The sequence below is a fragment of the Anolis sagrei genome, chromosome Y, assembly GCF_037176765.1.
Source record: "Anolis sagrei isolate rAnoSag1 chromosome Y, rAnoSag1.mat, whole genome shotgun sequence".
Taxonomy (NCBI): Eukaryota; Metazoa; Chordata; class Lepidosauria; order Squamata; family Dactyloidae; genus Anolis; species Anolis sagrei.
The window spans coordinates 34,575,796-34,596,441 of record NC_090035.1 but is presented as its reverse complement, the minus strand read 5'-3'; the positions used below and the strand labels follow the sequence as shown (position 1 = coordinate 34,596,441).

At 44.7% G+C, this 20,646-nt stretch overlaps 1 protein-coding gene across 1 annotated transcript in view; it reads right to left on the bottom strand.

Moving 5' to 3' along the window:
* Positions 1 to 3,945: 3,945 nt before the first annotated feature.
* LOC137095709 (synaptophysin-like protein 1) overlaps positions 3,946 to 20,646 on the bottom strand; it is a 49,844-nt gene continuing 33,143 nt past the window's right edge. Inside the window, exon 5 of the mRNA XM_067462506.1 lies at positions 3,946 to 10,300. Within this exon, the coding sequence (XP_067318607.1) occupies positions 10,169 to 10,300 (132 nt within the window). The 3' untranslated portion in view covers positions 3,946 to 10,168. The remainder of the gene's footprint in view (positions 10,301 to 20,646) is intronic.

Below are 20,646 nucleotides of genomic sequence, written 5' to 3'. Positions count from 1 at the left end.
TAACAGACCTAAGTAGGAGAGGGTGTTTTCAAAAATCTCCCCATCCAAGGAACAAGTTTAAATAGTTTTGTCACTTAGCAGTTGTAGTTGCTGGGATTTATAGTTCACCTACAATCTAAGAGCATTCTCCAACAATGATGGAACTAAAGTAATCTTGGCACATAAAACTCCCATGACCAACAGAAAATACTGGAAGTATTTGGTGGGCACTGACCTTGAGTTTTAGAGTTATAGTTCACCTACATCCAGAGAGCACTATGGACTCAAACAATGATGAATCTGGACCAAACTTGGCACCAATACTCAATATACCCAAATGTGAACACTGGTGGAGTTTAGGAGAAAATAGACCTTGACATTTGGCAGTTGTCATTGCTGGAATTTATAGTTCACCTACAATCAAAGAGCATTCTGAACACCACCAATTATATAATTGGGCCAAACTTCCCACAAAGAACCCTCATGACCAACAGAAAATATTGTGCTTTCTGATGGTCTTTGGCAATCCCTCGGACATCCTCACGACCCACCGAGGGGTTCCGACCCCCAGGTTGAGAAACACTGCCCTAAGGGTACCCACTTAGCTTTAAAAGGGTGTAGCTGAGTCCTCTGACCCCCATGATCAACGGAAAATGCGGTGTTTTCTGATGGTCTTTGGCGACCACCCACGAGTCCTGACCCCCAGGTTGAGAACAGCTTGTCTTGAGCCTCTGAATGAAAGATTACAACTTCACTTCCATCTTCAACTAATCATTGCTCTTCTTTCTTTCATGTTTATTAAATACTAGCTGTGCCCTGCCACACGTTGCTGTGGCCTATAGTAAAACTTATCAAAGTTGAGGTAGATATCTGGACTTTTATGAAAGAGAGGTACCTACCTATTCCTTCCCCCTTTTCCTCCCCCTTTCTCTCCTTTCTTCCTTCTCTACCTCTTTCTTTCTTTCCTTCTTTCACTACTTGGTTTCATCCTTCTCTCTTTCCTTCATTCCCTCCCCCTTTCTTCCTTTGCCTTTCTTCCCTCCCTGTTTGCTTCCTTCTTTCACTTTTTATTTCCTTTTATTTCACCACCATCATTACAATAACAATAATGCAATGCATTGCCTCTGGGACCTGACACCTCTCCCATTCCCCCTAAAAGGGTCTCAGAGGAACAATAGCATAATAATAATAATAGAAATAACAACCTTTACCCGCCACGTGTTGCTGTGGCTAATCTTCCCTCTTTCTCTCCTTCTTTCCCTCCCTCCCTCCTTCCTTCCTTCCTTCCTTCCTTCCCATCTTTCCTTCTCCTCTTCTTTCTCTATCTCTTTCCTTCCTTCCCCCTTTTTCTTTCTCTTCTGCTGTCTCTCTTTCCTTTCCTTCCATCTTTCCTTTTCTTTCCTTTTCTTCTTCCTCTAACTTTCCTCCCTTCCCCCTTTTTCTTTACCTCCCTTTCTCTTTCTTCCTTCTTTCCTTCCTTCCTGTCTTTCCTAGATTTTGACAGGGCGGGAAGGGGCGGGGTGGGGTTTGGAGGTGACCTGAAGTAAAAGGAGGTAAGATTGGGGCAGGGGAGCGATGGAGCGTGGGGTTGCGTGTGTGTGCGGCGGCGGGGGGAGTGATGGAGCCTGGGGTTGCGTGTGTTTGTGCAGCGGCAGGAGGAGTGGGGTTGCGTGTGTGTGTGCGGCAGGGTGTGTGTGTGTGCGGGAAGCGGCGCAGCGGGGCTTGGAGTGGGCATGGTTTCCGCAGAGGGAACGTTGGCCTAAAAGGGTCTCAGAGGAATAATAATAGCATCATCATAATAATAGAAATAACAACCTTTACCCGCCACGTGTTGCTGTGGCCAACCTTTCCTCTTTCTCTCCTTCTTTCCTTTGTTTCCTTCCTTCCTTCCCTCCCATCTTTCCTTCTCCTCTTCCTTCTCTATCTCTTTCCTTCCTTCCCTTTTTCTTTCTCTTCTGGTCTCTTTTCTTCCTTCTCTCTTTCCTTCCCTCCCTCTTTCTCTACATCTTCCCCCTTCCTTCACTCCCTCTTTCCTTCCTTCATTCTCTTTTTTTTCCTTCTCTCCTTCCTTCCTTCCTTCCCCCTTTTTCTTTCTCTTCTGGTCTCTTTTCTTCCTTCTCTCTTTCCTTCTTTCCTTCCCTCCCTCTTTCTCTACATCTTCCCCCTTCCTTCACTCCCTTTCCTTCCTTCATTCCCTTTTTTCCCCTTCTGTCCTTCCTTCCTTCCTTCCCCCTTTTTCTTTCTCTTCTGGTCTCTTTTCTTCCTTCTCTCTTTCCTTCTTTCCTTCCCTCCCTCTTTCTCTACATCTTCCCCCTTCCTTCACTCCCTCTTTCCTTCCTTCATTCCCTTTTTTTCCTTCTCTCCTTCCTTCCTTCCTTCCCCCTTTTTCTTTCTCTTCTGGTCTCTTTTCTTCCTTCTCTCTTTCCTTCTTTCCTTCCCTCCCTCTTTCTCTATATCTTCGCCCTTCCTTCACTCCCTCTTTCCTTCCTTCATTCTCTTTTTTCTTTCCTTCTCTCCTTCCTTCCTTCCCCCTTTTTCTTTCCCTCCCTCTGTCTCTCATTTCTTCCTTCTCTACCTCTTTCCTTCCCCCTTTTTCTTTCTCTTCTGCGGCTGGGCACCAATGCGCATGCTCAGTTGTTTTGCCGTTTTGTGAGTGTGTTGTGTTGTTTTTCATTTTGAGTAGATATGTTTGTACCTTGTGGGTTGTGTTATGGGCATGGGAATTTTGGTTAAGTTTCGTTGGGGTTTTTTTGAGTTTTGTTGTTTTGCCGTTTTGTGAGTGTGTTGTTGTGTTGTTTTTCATTTTGAGTAGGTATGTTTGTACCTTGTGGGTTGTGTTATGGGCACGGGGATTTTGGTTAAGTTTCGTTGGGGGATTTTTGAGTTTTGTTGTTTTGCCGTTTTGTGAGTGTGTTGTTGTGTTGTTTTTCATTTTGAGTAGATATGTTTGTACCTTGTGGGTTGTGTTATGGGCACGGTGATTTTAGTTAAGTTTCGTTGGGGGATTTTTGAGTATTGTTGTTTTGCCGTTTTGTGAGTGTGTTGTTGTGTTGTTTTTCATTTTGAGTAGATATGTTTATACCTTGTTGGTTGTGTTATGGGTACGGGGATTTTGGTTAAGTTTCGTTGGGGGATTTTTGAGTTTTGTTGTTTTGCCGTTTTCTGAGTGTGTTGCTGTGTTGTTTTTCATTTTAAGTAGGTATGTTTGTACCTTGTGGGTTGTGTTATGGCACGGGGATTTTAGTTAAGTTTCGTTGGGGGATTTTTGAGTTTTGTTGTTTTGCCATTTTGTTAGTGTGTTGTTGTGTTGTTTTTCATTTTGAGTAGGTATGTTTGTACCTTGTGGGTTGTGTTATGGGCACGGGGATTTTGGTTAAGTTTCGTTGGGGGATTTTTGAGTTTTGTTGTTTTGCCGTTTTGTGAGTGTGTTGTTGTGTTGTCTTTCATTTTGAGTAGATATGTTTGTACCTTGTGGGTTGTGTTATGGGCATGGGGATTTTAGTTAAGTTTCGTTGGGGGATTTTTGAGTTTTGTTGTTTTGCCATTTTGTGAGTGTGTTGTTGTGTTGTTTTTCATTTTGAGTAGATATGTTTGTACCTTGTGGGTTGTGTTATGGGCACAGGGATTTTGGTTAAGTTTCGTTGGGGGATTTTTGAGTTTTGTTGTTTTGCCGTTTTGTGAGTGTGTTGTTGTGTTGTTTTTCATTTTGAGTAGATATGTTTGTACCTTGTGGGTTGTGTTATGGGCATGGGAATTTTGGTTAAGTTTCGTTGGGGGGTTTTTGAGTTTTGTTTCCTCGTTGGATGCCCCTAACAAATTTATATATATAGATTCACATGACCTAGATACCTTTTTAAATTAATACTAAGATTTATCAGAACATCTAAAAATGGTGGACTATAGATAAGATTATGTTCAACCACAGTGCATTCTAGAAAAAGGCATTCACAATTCAGAACATGTATATTTAGTGAGCAAATATTTTTATTACACTGACTGTGTACAGAACATATACATGTTTCTCAAACAGTTCTAATGGGGAGGGGGAGAGGACAAAATGTTGCATGTAAGACCACTTTCGTTACAAAATGAATCTGGATTCCATCTCTTCGTATCTCAGAAAAAGCACAAAAATTAGCAAAACAAAATTTTAAAAGTAAAAGATGGTATCCACTTTTCATTCCAGCAAGTACAATTGATTGGAGTATTCACATTACACAGTTATTACACTTTGATGCCACTTTAATAAAACCTCACCACAGAGGGACCCCCAGTGGTGCAATGGGTTAAACCAGGGGTCCTCAAACTAAGGCCCGAGGGTCGGATATGGCCCTCCAAGGTCAATTATCCGGCCCTCGCTGAGGGTCAACCTAAGTCTGAAACAGCTTGAAAGCACACAACAACAACAATCCTATCTCATCAGCCAAAAGCAGGCCCACACTTCCCACTGAAATACTAATAAGTTTATATTTGTTAAAATTATTCATTTTAAGTATTTTATTTTTAAGTGTGTTATTTTGCACTACAAATAAGGTATGTGCACTATGCATAGGAATTAATTCATGTTTTTTCAAATTATAATCCGGCCCTCCAAAAGTTTGAGGGAGTGTAACCTGGCCCTCTGTTTAAAAAGTTTGAGGACCGCTGGGTTAAACCCTTGTGCCGGCAGGACTGAAGACCAATAGGTCAGAGGTTCAAATCTGGGAAGAGCGCAGATGAGCTCCCTCTGTCAGCTCCAGCTCCCCATGCAGGGACATGAGAGAAGCCTCCCATAAAGACGTTAAAACATCAAAATATCCGGGCGCCTCCTGGGCAACGTCCTTGCAGATGGCCAATTCCTTCACACCAGAAGTGACTTACAGTTTTTCAAGTCACTCCTGACACACACACACACACACACACACACACACACAAAACCCAGAGCACAAATCCCAGTATCCCATGGGATGGAGTTGTTGCAATTGAAGTGGTATCAAACTGCTATAATAGTGGAGTGTGGATATACCACAGGAATAAAACTCCATACTTATATATGAAGCCCACTGATCAATGGTTTAGATGAGACAAAGCCAATCTTCTTGAAAAGAAAAAAGTGCATTTCCTTGTGCTAACTATATGGGAAGGGAATGATTTAGGAGAGATCTAAGATCACAAGTAAGCAAATAGTGAGGAGTTATGTTAATATATCCTTTCAGGAGAGAAGACATTAGCTATATTTCTACTTCAATCCCACCCCACCCTGAAAACATTCTTGCATTCCGCTTTAATAAGAAATTAAAAAGCATTATTTGCAAACATTTGCATAGTTTTTCAGCTTTAAAAGCTTCCAGTGTTTAAATGACTATACAAGAGCTAAAGATGGATTTCAGGGGGTTACCAACATGACCACTTTCTTTCAATCCATACAGCCATCCCTTAAGTCCTCCACAGACGAAAAGCTCATATGTGAAGCTAAGTAGGTAGAAGAGAATTACTGAAATTCATTAAATCTGTCACCACTAAATGAAAAGTGCAATCACTCTTTTGAAACTTCAATTTTTTGGGGGAAAAGGATTTTCTTTAACTATTTTTTAGAATTTCCTCTGCATGCACAATATGTTTTTGTTTCAACCCGGAGGTCATCTGGATGCTATTTTCCTAGCTCTATAGGCTCATTGGGGAAGCAGAGGAAGCAGGAAGTGGTGCTTAGCTCAATCAGATGATAAACATCCATCTGGCTAAGGCAAAAGACAAAATGGTGAAGGGTGGCTGAGATGTTGGGGCTTGGACCCTTTCTCTCTCAGAGGTAAAACAGTATTTTAAAAACCCCTAAAACCAGAGCAGTTTGGGCCTGGGGCCCTTTTTTGGAGGAAAGACAATGTAAAAACAAAAAAAACAAAAATAAGAAATCTAAAAATCTAAGGCATCATTGATTGTAAGGTGCATCCTATTTTGGGAGCCCCTAAAATCAAATCAAATCAAAACATTTATTTCGGTCATTGACCAGCACAGGAAATAGTGACACATTTCCTTACAAACCTGGCATGTTTGGTACATTAAAAATATAAATACAACTACTAAAAACACAATATGGGTGAGGGAGCAGAAGGAGAAACAGGGTAAAAACATACAATGTCCAGATCCATCACCAAATTGTAGATTCAGGGAAGACGATTACTGGACACACAGTTGACTTTTGGAACTAGTCATTCCCTGGCGGATTTTGTATGCTGCTGCACAAAACTTTGCGACATTGTAGGTTGTAGCTGAATTAGTATCCGCAAGTAGCAGGGAGGTATAAAATTGTCCTGAATGGCCTGGGTGCTTGTCTATCAGGGGTAAGATAAGCCTGGCACGGGTATCCCTGTAGAACGGACACTGAAGGAGCACATGTTCTATTGTTTCCACATGGCCCGAGTCACAGGGGCAGAGTCTCTCTGGGAAAGGGATCTTCCGGTAGCGGCCTTCGAGTACAGCTGATGGGAGAGCGTGGCATCGGGCCAGGGTAAAAGCCCTCCGATGAATAGGAACCTCTAAGTATGTTAAATATGCCATAGGGGAGGCAAGGTATCTGCTGTCTTCACTGACAAGAAAGGTTGGAGCCGAGGCCAGATCTAGTTGGCGCTCTGTGTCTGTGATACGTTGTTTAATAAGTGCTTTGGCTTGATTGTAATCCATAGCTAATAGTAGACCTGGAGAAAATCTCAACGAGGAAAGTAGTGCACCTTACAATCAGGGAAATATATATATATGGTATTTTAGTTTCCTCCCATTCTCTGATTTTGTCACCCCTATTTTTTAAAAAAAAAACCCCAAAAAATCATGTGTGAGGGATGTGTAACATCTGTAGATAGCCACATGTTCTCCTTTAGTTTATTGGAAAAAGACAAGTGATTACTGTATCTAAGGGCCAGTTCCCACATCTGGAATGTCATACAGCCAGTCCTGAACATGGAGCCTGGGAGAATATCAGGAATCCATGCATCATCATCAGACTCTACCCAGAATGGGAAAGCATGGGTATTCTCATTTTGGATTACAGTATCTATAAGAGCTTCTATCCAGCATGGTTGATGGTAGGAGTTGGTATAGTCACAGTCCAAAGTATTTGGAGAACCAACAGTTATCCATCCCTTCTACTTTTATTTCAGACATTTATGTGAGAAACTCAATTCTATAAAACAGAGCTTTCCAAACACATGTTGGTGACATACTTTTTAGACATGCATCATTTTTTGACTGGATAATTTAGTTTTTGCTAGAAAATCGGAAGGTAAACCAACTTCTCATATGTGATACAAACACATACATACATTTTAATAACAAAATGTATTGGGGGGGAGGGGCTGGTGGTGCAGCGGGTTAAACCACTGAGTTGCTGAACTTGCTGACTGAAAGGTTGGCAGTTCAAAACATGGGAGCAGGGTGAGCTTCTCCTGTTAGCCTCAGCTTGTGCCAACCTACGAGTTCGAACACATGTAAATGTGACTAGATCAATAGGTACCGCTTCTGTGGGAAGGTGACAGCGCTCCATGCAGTCATGCTGGCCACATGACTTTGGAGGTGTCTACGGACGACGTCGGCTCTTTGGCTTAGAAATGGAGATGGGCACCACCGCTCAGAGTCGGACACGACTAGACTTAATGTCAGGGGAAACCTTTACCTTTTTATGGGGACACTACGTATCACATGAAAACCTTTCCTTTATATTTTTAAGTGTAGGATTTGTAGGATTATACATTTCCAAGATTTGTGACTTTCTTGTTAACATTCATGTGACACTGCAGCTTACACACTAATATATCACGACACAGTTTGGAAAGTTCAGCTATGAATGCTTATTGGTCAATGTTATTTTTTTAAAAAAAAATCTGAGAAAAGGGTAATAATTTGCTTGTTGTCCTCATTTGGGCAATTCCTTACTTACACGTGCATTTCAAATAATTGTGGACTTAGTAGGCTGGATTGAAATAGCCCCCAAAGTGGCTTTAATTCAGCCCTGAGAGAAAGCAGAAAAGTAATATTCAAAACATGAAACTGGATAAGCCTGAATGATTCACAGACCTCTAAGAAGCATCTTTGTAAGGCATACTTCTTTGTTTTCAGCCAAGCATTTCACTTATACCCCTGGAGTAAGCAGGAAGCAGCATGGCAATGAGGAGGAATAGACGCTTGTTTGTTTAAAATTAAGGCTGAGATACTTATGAGTCTGCCTTTGAGATCACATTCTGCATTCTTTAGCACCAAGCACCATGCAGATTTCAAGACGCGTTGAGGATAAAGATTTAAAATAATGGAGAATATTAAGGCTTTCTTTCAACTTTCAACAAGGTGCTTAGTGTTATGGATCAATTGTTAGCTCAACTTGTTTGGCGCATATAAAACTCACTAGAAAAAATAGCTTCATCTTAGAAATTTATGAACTTAGTGCTCAGTGAAGTATCAAGTGGTTGGTACTGCTTGTACTTCTGGATTAGTAATCCTTAAGATGGGGAGATAAAACTTAATGTAAGTGTATAAAACTGTGTATCTTTCTGAATAGCTGTTTTTTGCATGCAGTCAACAAATTCAAAACCTGACTAGTATTTGAGCTGCAGTTCAGCAAGATTACAAAATATTAATAGCATCAATAAGCTACACATCGGGGGACGGGGGGCGGACTATATATAAGATCTGGGGCACAATGCTTAATCTGGAATTAATATGTGACAATTTATTAGGAAATGGTCAATTTTTATTTCTTAGTATTTGACCTCTTTGGGGCTTGCACATGTAGAGTAAGAGGCAGTTATTTTAAGTCTTCCAGATCTGGTTCCATTTTCATAAGCCCTGACTGCAAGTTATGGATGTTGCAGCTCTAATTAGAAACAAAATGAATGTTATAAATAGGGAGATATCGTTTGTTCCAGGCTACACTCTCAGTGCACACAGGTTGCTGGTTAGGCCCCAAAAGATCTTGCTAAGCCCCTGAAGAAGCCAAGGGTTTGTTCAGGAATGTGGCCCAGAATCCACTGCAACATATCGAAGTTTCTTAGCATACATGACAATGGGAGGAAATCTGCTGCACACACACTGAAAACTTCCTGACTCACAGAACAAACTTGGGGCCCTTTCACATTAAACAATTTTATCACTTTGCTTCCACTACAATGACATCCTATAAAATCCTGTAGTTTAGGGAGGCACTAAAACTCTCTGGCTGACCATTCTAAATTCCTCCCCCTCAGTTGCAAATTCCATAGGATGCCACTATGGCAGTTCAAGTAGAATCTCAGTGCCATAATTGGGTAATCTGAAAGGCCTTTTGAGAACAGCAAAGAAAAAGACTGAGTTATTCACTCAATCAAAAATGACTTTCACAATTTTGTTTAGAAGATGGCTCAAACTTCCTTTCTTGAACTATAACAAGAGAGTTTATATATGAGGAGGGAATATAACAAAGATCACGCATAGGAAGGATTACCAAATGTGATCTTCTGGTACATCAGTCTTACTCAGCAGCAGCTGATATTCAGGAATTATGAAAACTATCCTTCAAAAATAGTTGAACCACGGTGCAAACAGCCACAGTTGCCTATACTGACTTAATTTCCTTTTCTCGTAGTTAATGTGACAATAAAGTATTTTTTAAAATGCAATAATGCAAAAAGAAATTACTATAACCAACATCAAGCGTGGTATGAACTGCACAAGACTCTCAACCTCTCTACATCTTAGAATTATGTAACAAAGGCACTTAGTTTGGGTGACACCACAGCTGCAATCCTAATCACATTTCTTGGGGAATAAAACCCACTGAATCAGTGAAGTTGCCTTCCAAGTGAATAGGATCAGGTGCATAGCTGTACAACTCTGCTCCAGCTCCAAAATGTATACTGACTGCACCAGCTGACAAAGCCAGCTACTGGAGGCAGGAGATTTCTGGTTCTGTGACACTTTTAATCAATAAACCCTTGCCTTTTCAATACACAGAATAAGCTTCAATACAGTAGAACAACCCTCTTGCATGAATGGAGAGGAGATCACAATTCTTTCCTCTTACAAGGCATTAGAGCAACCAAAAAGGGAGGGGAGGGGAGGGGAGGATAAAAAAAGGAAAACCATCTGTTTCCGCACATCAAGTGCATAAATGTGGAGTGGGGCAGAGCTGCTGCAGTGACCATCCTGCGGTGAAAGATGATGCTCCATACCAGGGGGCTTTCTGTGTTCCTTACATCCCTGAAGGAGATGAGACGCTGGTTGGGTTTGGAGGAGAAGCTGCTGGAGGGTTGTGGAGACTCGTTTCCTTGTAGACAAACCAAGCATTTCCTGCCCACAAGATCAAGTTGAGGAAACCAATGACCTGAGAGAGAAGGGGCGGGGGGGGGGGGGGGGGGAGAGAAGAGTGAGCAGACTTATAACTTTGTATAATTTGGGTGCATAACACTGGCATAGCAAAAATCCTGAGCAGATTACTGTTTCTCTTCTTTACTACATCAGAAAGTAGGATCAAAATGAATTAACATACAAGTCCTTTTTATTTATAACTAGCTTGGGGACCCGGTGTTGCCTGGGTTATTAGAGAAAGTGGGTAATGGTGGTTTTGTATGCCAAGTTTGGTCTTTATTGGTATATGGATAATGGCTGCATTATTTTCAGGAAGTGAGTGAAGGTACTTGAAGTCCCATCATCCATGGCCCCTCCTCCTACAAACAGCAGCAGGATATAGAGTGGGTCATGGGGGCTCTGTGTGCCAAGTTTGGTCTTTATCAGTCATTAGATGAGGGTGGCAGTGGTGTTAGTAAGTGAGTGAAGGTACTGTAAGTCCCATCATCCAAAATCTATCCTCTTTCAAACTGTAGCAGGATGTAGAGTGGATCATGGGGGCTGTGTGCCAAGTTTGGTCTTGATCGGTCATTAGAAGAGGGTTGCAGCAATTTTCGGAAGGGAGTGGAGGTACTTGAAGTCCCATCATCCACGGTCTGTCCTCCTCCAAACTGCACCAGGATGTAGGGGGTCATTGGAGCTCCATGTGCCAAGTTTAATCTTGATTAGTCATTGGTGAGGGGCTCAGTGGTCTCAGGAAGTGAGCAAAGGTACTGCAAGTCCCATCATCCATCTCCAAATTTTTCCAAACATCACCAGGACGTAATGTGGGTCATGAGAGGTCTACGTGCCAAGTTTGGTCTTCATCCGTCATTGGATGAGGTTTGCAGAGGTCTCAGAATGTGAGTGAAGGTACTGGAAGTTCCATCATCCATGGTCCATCCTTCTCCAAAACTGCAGCAGGATATAGAGTGGGTCATTGGGGCTCTGTGTGCCAACTTTGGTCTTGATTGGTCATTAGATGAGTTTTGTAGCAATCTTGGGGAGTGAAGGTACTTGAAGTCTCTGTGTAAATGCTGGGTTTCTGTGTAAATTGTGGTCCTGATCCATCATTGTTGGCAGTTGTAGTGTGTTAGGAAGGGAGTGCAGGTATTGCAAGTCCTTGGCGAGGGGCTCAGTGGTCTCAGAAAGTGAGTGAAGTTACTGCGTCCCATCATCCGCCTCCAAATTTTTCCAAACGACGCAAGTAGGTCATGAGAGGTCTATGTGCCAAGTTTGGTCTTGATCAGTCATTGGATGAGGTTCGAAGAGGTCTCAGAACGTGAGTGAAGGTACTGCAAGTCCCATCATCCATGTTCCATCCTCCTCCAAGCAGCACCAGTTGCCCGGTTAATTAGAGAAAGGAATTGTATATCAAGGTTGGTGTTTATCAGTTATTTATATGGCTTGCAGTGATCTCAGGAAGTTAGTGAAGGTACTGTGAGTCCCATCATCTATGGTCCATCATCCTCCAAACTGCACCAGGATGGAGAGAGGGTCATGGGGGCTCTGTGTGCTAAGTTTGGTCCTGATCAGTCATTGGATGAGGGTCACAGCAGTCTCAGAAAGTGAGTTAAGGTACTGCAAGTCCCATCATCTATAGTCTCCCTCAAACATCACCAGAATGTTGAGTTGGCCACGGGGGCTCTCTGTGCCAAGTTTGGTCTTTCTTGGTATTTGGATGAATGTCACTGTGGTTTCAGGAAGTGAGTGAAGGTACTGCAAGTCCCATCATCCATTGTCCGTCCTCCTCCAAACAGCACCAGGATGTAGAGTCTCTCATGGGGGCTCTGTGTGCCAAGTTTGGTCTTGATTGGTCATTAGATGAGGGTTGCAGCAGTCTTGGGAAGTGAGTGGAGGTACTTGAAATCCCATCATCCATAGTCTGTTCTCCCCCCAAACCTCACCAGAAAGTTGAGTTGGACACGGGGGTTCTGTGTGCCAAGTTTGGTCTTCATCAGTCATTGGATGAGGGTCTCAGTAGTTTAACTAAGTGAGTGAAGGAACTGCAAGTCCCATCGTCCATGGTGCATCCTCCTCCAAACCGCACCAGGTTGTAGAGTGCATCATGGAGACCCGGTGTGCCAAGTTTGGTCCTTATCGGAAATTGGATGATGGTTGCAGTGGTCTCAGGAATTGAGCGAAGATACTGCAAGTCCCATAATCCATGCTCGATCCACAGTCAAACCACACTATGGCGTAAAGTGGGTCATGAGAGGTCTATGTGCCAAGTTTGGTGTTGTTCAGTCATTGTTGAGGGTCACAGCAGTCTTGGAAAGCTAGTAGGGGTACTTCAAGTCCCATCATCCATGGTATGCCCTACTCCAAACTGCAGTAGGATGTAGAGTGGGCCATGGGGGCTCTGTGTGCCAAGTTTGGTTTTGTTCAGACATTAGATGAGGGTTGCAGCAGTCTTGGGAAGAGAGTGCAGGTACTTGAAGTCCTATCATCCATGGTCTGCCCTCCTCGAAAGTACACCAGGATGTAGAGTGGGTCATGGGGACTCTGTGTGCCAAGTTTGGTCTTTATCGGTAATTGGATGAGGGTTGCAGTGGTCTCAGGAATTGAGCGAAGATACTGCAAGTCCCATAATCCATGCTTGATCCACAGTCAAACCACACCATGGCGTAAAGTGGGTCATGAGAGGTCATAATCCATGGTCCATCCCCGGCCAAATCACACCAGGACATAAGATGGGTCATGAGTGGTCTATGTGCCAAGTTTGGTCCTGATCAGTCATTGGAAGAGGTTAACAGCGGTTCAGAATGTGAATGATGGTACTGCAAGTCCCATCATCCATGGTTGCAGTAGGATGTTGAGCGGGTCTTGCAGGCTCTGTGAGCCAAGTGTGGTCTGTATTGGTAATTTTGTGACTCAGCCCCTAGCCTTTTCCTTTCCTCTCTTTGTCATCTCGGAATCTTGGAATTGAGGCTGGCCAATCAGAGACCATATGCAAATTTCCTTCTCATGTCCCCGTTTCTGTCATGAACTCTTTTCTCCACCAGCTGTTCCTCTTGAAGCTGGTCAATCAGAGACCATATGCAAATAGCACCGCTGCCCAGCCAATCGGAATCTTGGAACTTTCAGGCTGGCCAATCAGAGACTACAGTGGCAGCCAATCAGAAAGCTAGTACATACACCGCCATAGTTTTCTCCTCTGCATACAAACCTTCACCTTTATTATATACTAGCTTGGGGACCCGGTGCTGCCCGGATTATTAGAGAAAAGAATTGTATATCAAGGTTGGTGTTTATCAGTTATTTATATGGCTCGCAGTGGTCTCAGGAAGTTAGTGAAGGTACTGTGAGTCGCATCATCTGTGATCCATTGTCCTCCAAACTGCACCAGGATGGAGAGAGGGTCATGGGGGCTCTGTGTGCCTAGTTTGGTCTTGATCAGTCATTGGATGAGGTTAACAGCGGTCTCAGAATGTGAGTGATGGTACTGCAAGTCCCATCATCCATGGTTCATCCTCCTCCAAACTGCAGTAGGATGTCGAGAGGGGCATGGCGGCTCTGTATGCCAAGTCTGGTCTGTATTGGTAATTGACTCAGCGCCCTCTGGCCTTTTCCTTTCCTCTCTTTGTCATCTCGGAATCTTGGAATTGAGGCTGGCCAATCAGAGACCATATGCAAATTTCCTTCTCATGTCCCCGTTTCTGTCATGAACCCTCTTCTCCACCAGGGGCTCCTATTGAAGCTGGCCAATGAGAGACCGTATGCAAATAGCACCACAGCCGCAGCCAATCAGAAAGCTGCCACAAACTTTTCCGCCCTACGTCCTCCCTCTGTCCTCCCTCACATACAAACTTTCACTTTTATTATATACTAGCTTGGGGACCCGGCGTTGCCCGGGTTATTAGAGAAAGTGGGTAATGGTGGTTCTGTATGCCAAGTTTGGTCTTTATTGGTCTTTGGATAACGGCTGCATTATTTTCAGGAAGTGAGTGAAGGTACTTGAAGTCCCATCATCCATGGCCCATCCTCCTACAAACAGCAGCAGGATATAGAGTGGGTCATGGGGGCTCTGTGTGCCAAGTTTGGTCTTTATCAGTCATTAGATGAGGGTGGCAGTGGTGTCAGTAAGTGAGTGAAGGTACTGCAAGTCCCATCATCCAAAGTCCATCCCCTTTCAAACTGCAGCAGGATGTAGAGTGGATCATGGGGGCTCTGCGTGCCAAGTTTGGTCTTGATCGGTCATTAGAAGAGGGTTGCAGCAATGTTTTGAAGGGAGTGGAGGTACTTGAAGTCCCATCATCCATGGTCTGTCTTCCTCCAAACTGTAGCAGGATGTAGAGTGGGTCACTGGAGCTCCATGTGCCAAGTTTAGTCTTGATTAGTCATTGGCGAGGGTCTCAGTGGTCTCAGGAAGTGAGCAAAGGTACTGCAAGTTCCATCATCCATCTCCAATTTTTTCCAAACAACACCAGGACGTAAAGTGGGTCATGAGAGGTCTATGTGCCAAGTTTGGTCTTGATCCGTCATTGGATGAGGTTTGCAGAGGTCTCAGAATGTGAGTGAAGGTACTGGAAGTTCCATCATCCATGGTCCACCCTTCTCCAAAACTGCAGCAGGATGTAGAGTGGGTCATGGGGGCTCTGTGTGCCAAGTTTAGTCTTGATGAGTCATTGGCGAGGGTCTCAGTGGTCTCAGGAAGTGAGTGAAGTGACTGCAAGTCCCATCATCCATTGTCAAATTCTTCCAAGCCGCACCAGGATGTAGAGTGAGTTATGCGGGCTCTCTGTAAATTGTGGTCCTGATCCATCATTGTTGGCAGTTATAATGGTCTTAGGAAGGGAGTGCAGGTATTGCAAGTCCCATCGTCCATGGTGCATCCTCCTTCAAACTGCACCTGGATGTAGAGTGCGTCATGGAGACTCAGTGTGCCAAGTTTGGTATTTATTGGTAATTGGATGAGGGTTGCAGTGGTCTGAAGAATTGAGCAATTGTACTGCAAGTCCCATAATCCACGGTCCATCCCCGGCCAAACCACACCAGGACGTAAAGTGGGTCATGAGAGGTCTCTGTTTGAAGTTTGGTCCTGATCAGTCATTGGATAAGGTTAACAGTGGTCTCAGAATGTGAGTTGTGGTACTGCAATTCCCATCATCCATGGTTCATACTCCTCCAAACTGCAGTAGGATGTAGAGTGGGTGATGGGGGCTCTGTGTGCTTCTTTCGGTCTGTATTGGGAGTGTTCTGACTCAGCCCCCTTTGGCCTTTCCTTTCCTCTCTTTGTCATCTCGGAATCTTGGAATTGAGGCTGGCCAATCAGAGACCATATGCAAATTTCCTTCTGTCATGCCCCGTTTCTGCCATGAACCCTCTTCTCCACCAGGGGCTCCTATTGAAGCTGGCCAATCAGAGACCATATGCAAATAGCACCACAGCGGCAGCCAATCAGAACGCTGGCACATACACCGCCCTCCCTCCGCCCTTCCTCTGTCCAATACAAACACTCTTCTTTATTATATATATAGATATAGATATAGACTAGCTTGGGGACCCGGCGTTGCCCGGGTTATTAGAGAAAGGAATTGTATATCAAGGTTGGTGTTTATCAGCTAATTATATGGCTCGCAGTGGTCTCAGGAAGTTAGTGAAGGTACTGTGAGTACCATCATTTGTGGTCCATCGTCCTCCAAACTGCACCAGGATGGAGAGAGGGTCATGGGGGCTCTGTGTGCTAAGTTTGGTCTTGATCAGTCATTGGATGAGGGTCACAGCAGTCTCAGAAAGTGAGTTAAGGTACTGCAAGTCCCATCATCTATAGTCTCCCTCAAACATCACCAGAATGTTGAGTTGGCCACGGGGGCTCTCTGTGCCAAGTTTGGTCTTTATTGGTATTTGGATGAATGTCACTGTGGTTTCAGGAAGTGAGTGAAGTTACTGCAAGTCCCATCATCCATTGTCCGTCCTCCTCCAAACAGCACCAGGATGTAGAGTCTCTCATGGGGGCTCTGTGTGCCAAGTTTGGTCTTGATTGGTCATTAGATGAGGGATGCAGCAGTCTTGGGAAGTGAGTGGAGGTACTTGAAATCCCATCATCCATAGTCTGTTCTCCCCCAAACCTCACCAGAAAGTTGAGTTGGCCACGGGGGTTCTGTGTGCCAAGTTTGGTCTTCATCAGTCATTGGATGAGGGTCTCATTAGTTTAACTAACTGAGTGAAGGAACTGCAAGTCCCATCGTCCATGGTGCATCCTCCTCCAAACCGCACCGGGATGTAGAGTGCATCATGGAGACCCGGTGTGCCAAGTTTGGTCCTTATCGGAAATTGGATGATGGTTGCAGTGGTCTCAGGAATTGAGCGAAGATACTGCAAGTCCCATAATCCATGCTCGATCCCCAGTCAAACCACACCATGGCGTAAAGTGGGTCATGAGAGGTCTATGTGCCAAGTTTGGTGTTGTTCAGTCATTGTTGAGGGTCACAGCAGTCTCGGAAAGCTAGTAGGGGTACTTCAAGTCCCATCATCCATGGTATGCCCTACTCCAAACTGCAGTAGGATGTAGAGTGGGTTATGCGGGCTCTGTGTGAAAATTGTGGTCCTGATCCATCAATGTTGGTAGTTATAATGGTTTTAGGAAGGGAGTGCAGGTATTGCAAGTCCCATCGTCCATGGTGCATCCTCTTCCAAGCCGCACCAGGATGTAGAGTGCGTCATGGAGACTCAGTGTGCCAAGTTTGGTTTAGTTCAGACATTAGATGAGGTTTGCAGCAGTCTTGGGAAGAGAGTGGAGGTACTTGAAGTCTTATCATCCATGGTGTACCTTCCTCGAAAGTACACCAGGATGTAGAGTGGGTCATGGGGACTCTGTGTGCCAAGTTTGGTCTTGATCAGTCATTGGCAAGGGTCTCAGTGGTCTCAGGAAGTGAGTGAAGTGACTGCAAGTCCCATCATCTATTGTCAAATTCTTCCAAACTGCACCAGGATGTAGAGTGGGTTATGCGGGCTCTGTGTGTAAATTGTGGTCCTGATCCATCAATGTTGGTAGTTATAATGGTTTTAGGAAGGGAGTGCAGGTATTGCAAGTCCCATCGTCCATGGTGCATCCTCCTCCAAGCCGCACCAGGATGTAGAGTGCGTCATGGAGACTCAGTGTGCCAAGTTTGGTCTTTATCGGTAATTAGGTGAGGCTTGCAGTGGTCTCAAGAATTGAGCAAGTGTACTGCAAGTTCCATAATCCATGGTCCATCCTCGGCCAAACCACACCAGGACATAAAGTGGGTCATGAGAGGTCTATGTGCGAAGTTTGGTCCTGCTCAGTCATTGGATGAGGTTAACAGCGGTCTCAGAATGTGAGTGGTGGTACTGCAAGTCCCATCAACCATGGTTCATCCTCCTCCAAACTGCAGTAGGATGTCGAGTGTGTCTAGTGTGCTCTGTGTGCCAAGTCTGGTCTTTATTGGTAATTGTCTGACTCATCCCACCCTGGCCTTTTGCTTTCCTCTCTTAGTCATCTCGGAATCTTGGAATTGAGGCTGGCCAATCAGAGACCATATGAAAATTTCCTTCTCATGTCCCTGTTTCTGCCATGAACTCTTTTCTCCACCAGGGGCTCCTATTGAAGCTGGCCAATCAGAGACCATATGCAAATAGCACCACTGCGGCAGCCAATCCGAATGTTGGAACTTTCAGGCTGGCCAATCAGAATGCTGGCACATACACTGCCACACCGCCACACGTCCGCCCCATACAAACTTTTCACCCTTATTATATACTAGCTTGGGGACCCGGCGTTGCCCGGTTTATTAGAGGAAGTGGGTAAAGGCGGTTCTGTATGCCAAGTTTGGTCTTTATTGGTCTTTGGATAATGGCAGCATTATTTTCAGGAAGTGAGTGAAGGTACTTGAAGTCCCATCATCCATGGGCCATCCTCCTACAAACAGCAGCAGGATATAGAGTGGGTCATGGGGGCTCTGTGTGCCAAGTTTGGTCTTTATCAGTCATTAGATGAGGGTGTCAGTGGTGTCAGTAAGTGAGTGAAGGTACTGCAAGTCCCATCATCCAAAGTCCATCCCCTTTCAATTGCAGCAGGATGTAGAGTGGATAATGGGGGCTCTGTGTGCCAAGTGTGGTCTTGATTTGTCATTAGAAGAGGGTTGCAGCAATCTTTGAAAGAGAGTGGAGGTACTTGAAGTCCCATCATCCATGGTCTGTCCTCCTCCAAACTGCACCAGGAGAGTGGGTCATTGGAGCTCCATGTGCCAAGTTTAGTCTTAATTAGTCATTGGCGAGGGTCTCAGTGGTCTCAGGAAGTGAGCAAAGGTACTGCAAGTCCCATCATCCATCTGCAAAGTTTTCCAAACAATACCAGGACATAATGTGGGTCATGAGAGGTCTATGTGCCAAGTTTGGTCTTGATCCGTCATTGGATGAGGTTTGCAGAGGTCTCAGAATGTAAGTGAAGGTACTGGAAGTTCCATCATCCATGGTCCACCCTTCTCCAAAACTGCAGCAGGATGTAGAGTGGGTCATGGGGGCTCTGTGTGGCAACTTTGGTCTTGATTGGTCATTAGATGGGTTTTGCAGCAGTCTTGGGTAGTGGAGGTACTTGAAGTCCCATCATCCATAGTCTGTCGTCCTCCAAACTGCTCCAGGATGTAGAGTGGATCATTGAAGCTCCATGTGCCAAGTTTAGTCTTAATGAGTCATTGGCGAGGGTCTCAGTGGTCTCAGGAATTGAGTGAAGTGACGGCAAGTCTCATCATCCATTGTCAAATTCTTGCAAACCGCACCAGGGTGTAGAGTGAGTTATGCGGGCTCTCCTCCAAACTGCAGTAGGTTGTAGAGTGAGTCATGGGGGCTCTGTGTGCCAAGTGTGGTCTGTATTGGTAATTGTCTGACTCAGCCCCCTCTGGCCTTTTCCTTTACTCTTGTTTGTCATCTCAGAATCTTGGAATTAAGGCTGGCCAATCAGAGACCATATGCAAATTTCCTTCTCATGTCCCTGTTTCTGCCATGAACCCTTTTCTCCACCAGGGGCTCCTATTGAAGCTGGCCAATCAGAGACCATATGCAAATAGCAGCACAGCGGTAGCCAATCAGAACGCTGGCACATGCACCTTCCGCCCTCTGTCCGCCCGCTGTCCTTCCTCTGTCCCATACAAACAAACACTCTCTTTTATTATATACTAGCTTGGGGACCCGGCGCTGCCCTGGTTATTAGAGAAAGTGGATAATGGTGCTTCTGTATGCCAAGTTTGGTCTTTATTGGTCATTGGTTGACGGTGGCATTGTTTTCAGGGAGTGAAGGTACTTGAAGTCCCATCATCCATGGGGGCTCTGTGTGCTAAGTTTGGTCTTTATCAGTCATTGGATTAGGGTCGCAGTGGTTTCAGTAAATGAGTAAAGGTACTGCAAGTCCCAGAATCCATAGTCAACCCTCCTCCAAACAGTATCAAGATGTAGAGTGGGTCATAGGGGCTCTGTGTGCCAAGTTTGGTCTTGATCGGTCATTGGTGAGGGTCTAGGTGGTCTCAGGAAGTGAGTGAAGTGACTGCAAGTCCCATCATCCATTTGCAAATCTTTCCAAACCACACCAGGATGTAGAGTGGGTCATGCGGGCTCTCTGTGCGAATTCTGATCCTGATCCATCACTGTTGGCAGTTGTAATGGTCTCAGGAATGGAGTGCAGGTATTGCAAGTCCCATTGTCCATGGTGCATCCCTCCCCCCTAAACCGCACCAGGATGTAGAGTGCATAATGGAGACTCAGTGTGCCAAGTTTGGTCTTTATCAGTAATTGGATGAGGGTTGCAGGAATTGAGCTAAGGTACTGCAAGTCCCATAATCCATGGTCCATCCCTGGCCAAAACACACCAGGACGTAAAGTGGGTCATGAGAGGTCTGTGTGCCAAGTTTGGTCCTGATCAGTCATTGGATGAGGTTAACAGCAGTCTCTGAATGTGAGTGATGGGACTGTAATTCCCATCATCCATGGTTCATCCTCCTCCAAACTGCAGTAGGATGTAGAGTGGGTCTTGTGGGCTCTGTGTGCCAAGTCTGATCTGTATTGGTAATTTTCCGACCCAGCCCCCTCTGGCCTTTTCCTTTCCTCTCTTTGTTATCTCGGAACCTTGGATTTGAGGCTGGCCAATCAGAGACCAAATGCAAATTTCCTTCTGTCATGTCCCCATTCCTGTCATGAGCCCTTTTCTCCACCAGGGGCTCCTGTTGAATCAGGCCAATTAGGGAGCATATGCAAATAGCACCACAGCGGCAGCCATTCAGAATCTTGGAATTGAGGCTGGCCAATCAGAGACCAAATGCAAATTTCCTTCTGTCATGTCCCTGTTTCTGTCATTAACCCTTTTCTCCACCAGGGGCTCCTGTTGAAGCT